The sequence below is a fragment of the Conger conger genome, chromosome 3, assembly GCF_963514075.1.
Source record: "Conger conger chromosome 3, fConCon1.1, whole genome shotgun sequence".
NCBI lineage: Eukaryota > Metazoa > Chordata > Actinopteri > Anguilliformes > Congridae > Conger > Conger conger.
In genome coordinates, this window is record NC_083762.1 from 8,140,248 (window position 1) to 8,149,706 (window position 9,459).

Genomic DNA, 9,459 nt, shown 5'->3' on the forward strand with positions numbered 1-9,459 from the left:
GCTTAAAAAAAATGAAACGGTTGAGATATTAACGGGTTTAATTCGTAGTCTAACTCGTAGAGCAAAATGTGAAACGTTTAACGCTTCTGTTAACCAGGCCTCATCTCAGGCAGAAATTAAAATCCCTATGGAAGGGGGAAAAAAAAGAAAAAAAGCATTGGAAATGTGCCGTGGGAACCCATGTCTGTCTCCAGAATGCTAACTCGCTTCCCGGCTTCATGACTGCAGACTGTAGCGCTCCGAGCCTAGCGGCCAGGCCTGAGCGCTGAGGGGTGGGCCTGCTGAACGCTGACGGGTCCGTTACCACGGTAACCCTTGCATGTTGTGGCAGGCCAGGGCGAGCCTATGAGTGCGGAGTGATGCCCCGCGCTATGGGTTACTCCCTCCCCCCCCCCGTTCTGCCCCCGTTCTGCCCCCTCTCCCAGCCCCCTCACACCTCCGCGCGTGAGCTCCGGGCTGTTTTCTTTGGCGCGTGGGCCCCGTATCTCTTGTCTGTCCCAGCAGAGACGGGCGCTCCTGCCGGAAACACCGGCCCGTGTGGAGGGTCAGCGGGGATGCTGTAAGAGGAAACGCTTAATTTCCTATTACCGTCACCTCCGAACCACCACCGCTCTGTGTTAACCACCGCCGGGCGGTCTCCGCATCGTGTTATACTGCGGCTCGTAGACACGCTTGTGTTTTTGCATTTTAAATCCCCCCCCCCCCCCCCACAAAAAAAGGGCAGTTACTGGGGAGGAAGTTACTCTTTCTCCTCTTGATGCCACAGAGTTTTTGCATTTTAAATCCCCCTCCCCCACAAAAAAAGGGCAATTACTGGGGAGGAAGTTACTCTTTCTCCTCTTCATGCCGCCGAAGTGGCCGATAGTGGCGGATTTCTGTTTTTAAAATCCCTGGATGTGATGCTGATGTGATTGTTGTTGTGGAGCTGACCCCCCCCCCCCCTCCTAACCTCAGTCTCTCTCCCTCCCAGAATGTCTGACGTCCAACACGAGCGACAGCGAGAGCAGCTCCAGTAAGTCACCCACACCTCCACATAACCCCCCTAATGAAGTCCCCTCAATCCAGGGTCCACACCTCCACATAAACCCCCCTAATGAAGTCCCCTCAATCCAGGGTCCACACCTCCACATAACCCCCCTAATGAAGTCCCCTCAATCCAGGGTCCACACCCCCTAATGAAGTCAACCTCAATCCAGGGTCCACACCTCCACATAAACCCCCTAATGAAGTCCCCTCAATCCAGGGTCCACACCCCCTAATGAAGTCAACCTCAATCCAGGGTCCACACCTCCACATAACCCCCCTAATGAAGTCCCCTCAATCCAGGGTCCACACCTCCACATAAACCCCCTAATGAAGTCACCTCAATCCAGGGTCCACACCCCCTAATGAAGTCAACCTCAATCCAGGGTCCACACCTCCACATAAACCCCCCTAATGAAGTCCCCTCAATCCAGGGTCCACACCTCCACATAAACCCCCCTAATGAAGTCACCTCAATCCAGGGTCCACACCTCCACATAAACCCCCCTAATGAAGTCCCCTCAATCCAGGGTCCACACCTCCACATAAACCCCCCTAATGAAGTCACCTCAATCCAGGGTCCACACCTCCACATAAACCCCCCTAATGAAGTCCCCTCAATCCAGGGTCCACACCTCCACAAAACCCCCCTAATGAAGTCACCTCAATCCAGGGTCCACACCTCCACATAAACCCCCTAATGAAGTCACCTCAATCCAGGGTCCACACCTCCACATAAACCCCCCTAATGAAGTCACCTCAATCCAGGGTCCACACCTCCACATAAACCCCCCTAATGAAGTCCCCTCAATCCAGGGTCCACACCTCCACATAAACCCCCCTAATGAAGTCCCCTCAATCCAGGGTCCACACCTCCACAAAACCCCCCTAATGAAGTCCCCTCAATCCAGGGTCCACACCTCCACATAAACCCCCCTAATGAAGTCACCTCAATCCAGGGCCCTCGCCCCCACACGTGATAGCCGCCGTCCGTCTCCCTCTCAGCCTGCTGAGTGACGGCCGGTACGGACCTCAGTGGAGTTTACCCCTCCGCATCCTCACACACTTTCCCCCTCTCTTTTGTTGCAGAGGGGCAGGAGGACACCATCCTGTCGTACGAGCCTGTGATCCGGCAGGAGAGTAAGTCTGGCCCCGTCTCGTCCGAGCGCACGCAGCTGATCAGCTCCAGGCCGCTGTGGCCAGAGTTCTGTGTGGGCGTGTTTTTGACCCGCTCGTTGCTCTTTCTCTCTCTCTCTCTCTCTCTCTCTCTCTCTCTCTGCAGTCCATTACACACGACCTGTGATCATCCTGGGACCCATGAAGGACAGGATAAACGATGACCTCATCTCCGAGTTCCCTCACAAGTTTGGGTCCTGCGTACCGCGTAAGTGACCCTGCAGCCCTTATGCGCTACGCTAACGTTAGGCAGCGATGCCGTGATGCACAGGTTCACATTTCCTTCTTGGCTGCCCGCCTCCTCAGTCCCGTGTATGCATAGGGTTGAGGAAGCTGATAATTTCACCCACGTTACCGGAGTGCAGTCCTCGCCCCCCCCAGTGGAATAAATGTTCAGGGTGAGACTGGGTTCAGGGATTAAAACGAGCAAGATTTGTCAGCCTGAAAAGTTGTCCTGGAGGAAATGTGTGCAATGTATTGAATTAAAAGCATTCTATGAATTAAAATCTGCTGAAATCAGGCCGTGGTGCCTGAGAACGTTAGGCCCTGTAGATTAGTCCTCCTCTGACCCTGTCTCGCCGTGCAGACACGACCCGGCCCCGGCGGGAGAATGAGATGGACGGGCAGGACTACCACTTCGTGGGCTCGCGGGAGCAGATGGAGAAGGACATCCAGGACAACAAGTTCATCGAGGCCGGCCAGTTCAACGACAACCTCTACGGGACCAGCGTGCTGTCTGTCAGAGCAGTGGCTGAGAGGGTAAGGGCAGGCTGCTTCATTAGCCGAGAGGCCATGTGCGTGTGTGTGCGGTATGAGCTATTGCTGAAAGATCACTTATTTCCACAAATCCTCGTATTTCCTGTTTGGCTTGCAGGACCCTTGTTTTTAAATGGTGTCTCCCTCTTTGAGATTTAAACACACTGCAGAATGTGTGTACTCCGTGTGTCTGTGTGTGTGTGTAGGTGCCAGTTTGTGCCAGCGTGTGTGTGTTTGTGTGTGCCAGTTTGTGCCAGCGTGTGTGTAGGTGCCTGTGTGTGTGTGTGTGTGCCAGTTTGTGCCAGCGCGTGTGTGTGTGTGTGTGTGTGTGTGTGTGTGTGTGTGTGTGTGTGTGTGTGCCAGTTTGTGCCAGCGTGTGTGTTCAGTGTACACATTTTCATACAGTATCACTCCAGAGCCTGACAGGAGTGTGAAAGTGTCATTTGGACTGACTGGCTCTCTCTCCTCTGTCCTCCTGTTCCAGGGTAAACACTGTATCCTGGATGTTTCCGGGAATGCCATAAAGCGATTGCAACAAGCACAACTTTACTCAATCGCCATCTTCATCAAGCCAAAATCGGTGGAAGCCCTATTGTAAGTGCGACGCAGACTGCATTTAGCTGAATGAAGTATGTGCTGATGATCAGACCACTCTCCTTTTAACAAGAAGTCTATTCTTGTGTACGAATGAATGCACTGTAAATTTTAACATATCTGTAGACTTTGTAAAGCAAGCACAGAACAGAATATCATTCTTTTTGTGTTATTTTGTGAACATTTCATGAGACCGCTTAAAAAAAAAAATAGATCTAAAAGCATTCCATGCGTTTGGCTCCGTCTGTCCTGCAGGGAAATGAATAAGAGGCAGACGTATGAACAGGCCAGTAAAGTGTTCGACAAGGCCATGAAGCTGGAGCAGGAGTTTGGCGAATACTTCACAGGTAAATATGCCATTCGCGCTCCTTATTCCTCTATACGTCGTGACGGCTTGCTCGGACGTTGGGCGTTTAACTGCATTATGTTGACTCAGGGACATGGAATGTGTTCTGCCTTATATAATCTCCCATTGTCCTCCCTCCCCAGCCATTGTACAGGGCGACTCGCTAGAGGAGATCTACAACAAAATCAAGCTGATCATCGAGGAACAGTCGGGACCTTACATCTGGATCCCCTCCCCCGAGAAGCTCTGAGCGGCCCGCCCTGCGCTCCTCCTGCGTTCCTCGCTGAGATCGCCCGCCCCCCTCTCTCCCCCCCGCCTCCTCCCAAACTCCCCCCCCACCCCCACCCCCCCACTCGAGTCCCATACCTCCCTTTTTGCAGATATGTTTCATATCCAGTTTTATTGTCATCATTCTGTTAAACTCTCAAATGAAAAAAAAAAAAAAAAAAAAAGTCTTATCACCATTTCTGTGGCTGTGCGCACACCCCTGCATGAGTTTCTCAACAAATCCATTCAAGACTGGAAATGTCATTCCAAGTGAATTTTTATCATTTAAAAACAGACAAAAGGGGGGAAAAAAAAAAACACCGGCCGGAACGACGGAGATGAGAATGTCTTAAAAAGGCGCTGAAGTGGGATTTGAGAATTTAGGATTTGCGGGGGGGGAAAAGACGAAAAACGGTACAAGCTGGAACTATTTGTAAATGTTTATAAACTTGCATTAAAGACGTGGAAGATGAGAAGCCAGAGACCAATGAGTTTTTTCTACAAGGACCAGATACAAATCAACCCCCCCCCCCCCCCCCCCCCAGATGGTACTATTCATGGAGTGTTTTCCAATGTTTATACATATATATTAAAAAAAGAAATGATGACAAAAAAGTATAAACTGGTGATCTGCAGTTATCTGAAACCAGCTTGCTATTTGATTGGCTGCCGGCAGGTTGTGATGCAGCCAATCAAGATAACCTGGGAGGCAGGACGAATGGGGAGAAATGGACGTGAATCTATAAATTTATATTACCGAGACCAACGACGTAAAGTCCTATGGAGAGATGATTTACTACATATTAAAAACATGTTGTTTTACACTTCACCGGAATTGTCTACATGGAGGGCTGTATAATTTCATTAATTATTTTTTTGTGGTTTCTTTGTGGTTTTATCTTTTAAGCTGCTCTGGGTTGAGAGGGGGTAGAGAGGTGTAACTGGGTCTCTGCAAAATACCAAACTGCCTTATGTAGAAAAGTATACAAACACGTAATCTGCACAATTATTCAAAAGAGATGACAGAACCATATTTTGCACCTTTTCCCCCCCCCCCCCCCCCGACTAATCTTCCAAGTGATCAGAGGACTGTCCCGGAGGGCCCAGTTGACGGTTGGTCCTCTCGGCTCTAGTTTTCCAGGGTGCATCTCCTTGTCTTCAGAGAAAGAGAGAGAGAGAGAGAGACGGCTCGATTCTTTGGGGGGCGGAATTTCGATCTGAGCAGGAAAGAGCCCCCCCCCCCCTTTCCCAGTGACATCACTGAGACTCCACCCATTCACACTTTCTCTGCCTTCCAGAGCCGATCTCACACAGGCCGCTGGGTGCCGTCCCGATGGGTCCTAACCTGTAAATTGATAAGGATTAAGAACGGCTGTACGGTTCGAGTCCCTCTCGTTAACACGAGTGATGAAAATGTCCCGCTTCAGGACAATCTCTGCTTTCCCCTCCCAAATGCTCATGTTGGTTAAATGAAGCTCATCTGTCCCCGAGTGTTTAGAGCATTTAAAATATATTTTTTAATAGTTCTGGGCAAGTGTTGATCCGCTGTGTTGCACCCGATTTGAGGGGCTTGTTTGGCCAGCTCAGGAATCTCTTAACGCACAGATGCCAGTTCCCAGTAATAAAAGGGCCCCGCTGCTTTTCGGTTAGAAACAAAGTAAGACTGGTATTGGCGCGGGGGGGGCTGGGAGTAGAGCAGACGCTAGGATCGGGCAGAGCCGTTTCTCTCTCGAGTAGAGCCAGAAACACGGAGGAGCCAGCCCGTTTGTGTGGGGCAAGAGGAGGCAGAGGTGTTTGAGGTGTGAGACTTGAATACATTTTTCCTTTTTTTTTCTTTTTTTTTTTTTGTATTTATTAATATTTTGAAAAACGTGCCGACGCTTTGTCCAGACCAGCTCTGTGGCCGTGACCCCCGTGCATGAATTGGCCAGGTGGACTGTGAGACTCCCACACGGTCCCCCTCCCAACGCTCCCGAGGATCTTGGCACTTTGTACATTTAAAAAGGGATATGCCTGACTCAATGAAGGTGGAATACCCGGGAGTACCCAACCCCTTGAAGCAGGGAGGACCTATCAGGTGTGTCCCGCAGTGCATTGTGGGTAGTGGGGCATCCATCAGAGGTGACGACTGAGCGGGGACCTCCTGAGCCGCGGAACCTGTACCTGCAGGCCGTCTCTGAACAGGTATGCACACCTGCCAGGCGCCTCCGCTAAACCGGCTGTCATACCTGCGTCAAAGCCAGAGTTCAGGGAATTACCGAAGGGAACAGAGCCATTATAAACTGCTTACAGACTGTTTCAAAGGGTATGGTAGTTGTAAATGTAAATATCCCCAACCAAGATTTTGCTACACTTGCGCTCTGCGCGTGTGTAAAACTGGGACAACTACACGTTTTGTAAATCTCAACTGTAAGGTAAGTAAAAGATGAAATACTCTGAAATTAATTTCCATACAAATGTGCCGTATTGTTGGTATAATAGACATCTTCAGCTGCTCTATTGGACCACATTTTATAGTCAGTTGGGAATTGAATTCCTTCAAATAGGGTCTGTCTACTTGTGATTTCTTGTGGATTTTGTCTGAGTATATAGATTTTAAAAACAATGTTTAAAAAAAAAAAAAATTATAGAAGTACAAGGCAGGCAGTGACCTACAAATGACTTATTAAAAAATAATTTCTTAATTATCCATTTAAAAATGTTGTAAACTGCTTTTCTCTGATGTTGAGACAACACAGCTGACTGTTAACAATGCGTCGTATTTTACCCTTCCGTCAGCCATGTCATGAAGCCCAAAGAACTTTAAATTTGTTTTTTCCATTGAGGTCACTGTGCTCCGAGGTTTTTATCAGAACGCCTCTGTGTTTTAACGGGCGAGGGCGCGACTCTTGATTCAGAGAAGGGACACTGTGGGTTGAGTTGGGGGCTTATTTTGTTGTTTTTTGGTCCTTCTGGGTGATGAGTTGTAAGGTTGACACGAGGGCACACGTGCAGTCCGTGCTTGCAGATACGAACCCCCTGATTGTACAGTAGTTTGTCCCCCCTGTGACTGCAGGTATATTGGGCCCTGATCAGGACACGAGAAAGCAGTTCTCTCGATCCTGCACGTAGGCCAACACAGTCCTGTGACTACATCAGTTTTCGGTTTGTTTGGCTTTCTTTCTTTTTTTTTTTTTCTTTTTTTTTTTTGACTGGACAAAGAGTTTATTTGTTTGAAAAATAAAATATGTGACTATTGGTCATGGTTTCAAGTTGACTTTTTTTAATAGTCGAACATTGTTACACTATGGGCTCTTCAGCACATTCTCAAAATCAGGATGTAATTGACCTGTCTGATCGTGTCATCGCTTTAAACAGTGCATCCAGAAAGTATTCACAGCGCTTCACTTTTTCCACATTTTGTTATGTTAGCCTTATTCCAAAATTGATTAAATTCATTTTTTTCCTCCAAATTCTACACACAATAACCCATAATGACAATGTGAAAAAAGTTTTGAGATTTTTGCAAATTTATAAAAAATTAAAAACTAAGAAATCACATGTACTTAAGTATTCAAAATGAAGCTCAAAATTGAGCTCAGGTGCATCCTGTTTCCACTGATCAACCTTGAGATGTTTCTACAGCTTAATTGGAGTCCACCTGTGGTAAATTCAGTTGATTGGACATGATTTGGAAAGGCACACCTGTCTATATAAGGTCCCACAGTTGACAGTGCATGTCGGAGCACAAACCAAGCATGAAGTCCAAGGAATTGTCTGTAGACCACCGAGATAGGATTGTCTCGAGGCACAAATCTGGGGAAGGGTACTGAAAAATGTCTGCTGCTTTGAAGGTCCCAATGAGCACAGTGGCCTCCATCATCCGTAAATGGAAGAAGTTTGGAACCACCAGGACTCTTCCTAGAGCTGGCTGCCCGTCTAAACTGAGCAATCGGGGGAGAAGGGCCTTAGTCAGGGAGGTGACCAAGAACCCGATGGTCACTCTGTCAGAGCTCCAGCGTTCCTCTGTGGAGAGAGGAGAACCTTCCAGAAGGACAACTATCTCTGCAGCAATCCACCAATCAGGCCTGTATTGTAGAGTAGCCAGACGGAAGCCACTCCTTCATAAAAGGCACATGGCAGCCCGCCTGGAATTTGCCAAAAGGCACCTGAAGGACTCTCAGACCATGAGAAACAAAATTCTCTGGTCTGATGAGACAAAGATTGAACTCTTCGGCGTGAATGCCAGGCGTTTGGAGGAAACCAGGCACTGCTCATCACCTGGCCAATACCATCCCTACAGTGAAGCATCATGCTGTGGGGATGTTTTTCAGCAGCAGGAACTGGGAGACTAGTCAGGATTGAGGGAAAGATGAATGCAGCAATGTACAGAGACATCCTGGATCAAAACCTGCTCCAGAGCGCTCTTGACCTCAGACTGGGGCGACGGTTCATCTTTCAGCAGGACAACAACCCTAAGCACACAGCCAAGATATCAAAGGAGTGGCTTCGGAACAACTCTGTGAATGTCCTTGAGTGGCCCAGCCAGAGCCCAGACTTGAATCCGATTGGAGAGATCTGAAAATGGCTGTGCACCGATGCTCCCCATCCAACCTGATGGAGCTTGAGAGGTGCTGCAAAGAGGAATGGGCGAAACTGCCCAAAGATAGGTGTGCCAAGCTTGTGGCATCATATTCAAAAAGACTTGAGGCTGTAATTGCTGCCAAAGGTGCATCAACAAAGTATTGAGCAAAGGCTGTGAATACTTATGTACAAGTTCAAGTTTTTTTGGAAATTTTTGCAAATTTATTACAAATAAAAAAACTTTCATGATGTCATTATGGGGTGTTGTGTGTAGAATTTTGAGGAAAAAAATGAATTTATTCCATTTTGGAATAAGGCTGTAACATAACAAAATGTGGGGAAAAGTGAAGCGCTGTGAATGCTTTCCGGATGCACGGTAAGCCCTAAGCTCCTATGCTAGGTTGTGTAACATAAGGTCATTTGGTCTGTGTCACATGCTGTAATGGGGCCTCATGCTCGGTGTCTGAATGGCAGAACACAGTGGAGAATTTCTGCAGTGTTTTAAGGCGGATCTATCCTTAGGAGGCTCAGCCTTCTAATCCCTCTACTAATGAAGACTGGAAAAGGGAAAAAAGTAAAATCAAATGATATTCCCCACTGGACAAAATATAGAGAGCAGAAATGAGAAAGTAAGTTAGATTGACAGTAGGGGTGTTGACTATCCATCAGGTATTTAATGGTTTTACCAATAATTAATGCACATTAGAAATGCCGAATGTTGGGGTGTCTCGGTG

General features: G+C 48.0%; 1 protein-coding gene across 12 annotated transcripts in view; it reads left to right on the top strand.

The window, feature by feature from the left end:
• The window catches only part of dlg3 (discs, large homolog 3 (Drosophila)), a 121,842-nt gene extending 114,441 nt beyond the window's left edge, over positions 1 to 7,401 (top strand). For all 12 annotated transcript variants that reach the window (XM_061233377.1, XM_061233378.1, XM_061233373.1 and 9 more), the window contains 7 exons: positions 971 to 1,012; positions 2,113 to 2,163; positions 2,306 to 2,407; positions 2,786 to 2,958; positions 3,440 to 3,549; positions 3,805 to 3,896; positions 4,039 to 7,401. In XM_061233377.1, coding sequence (XP_061089361.1) covers positions 971 to 1,012; positions 2,113 to 2,163; positions 2,306 to 2,407; positions 2,786 to 2,958; positions 3,440 to 3,549; positions 3,805 to 3,896; positions 4,039 to 4,145 — 677 coding nt within the window. In that variant the 3' untranslated portion in view covers positions 4,146 to 7,401. The remainder of the gene's footprint in view (positions 1 to 970; positions 1,013 to 2,112; positions 2,164 to 2,305; positions 2,408 to 2,785; positions 2,959 to 3,439; positions 3,550 to 3,804; positions 3,897 to 4,038) is intronic.
• Positions 7,402 to 9,459: the final 2,058 nt, after the last annotated feature.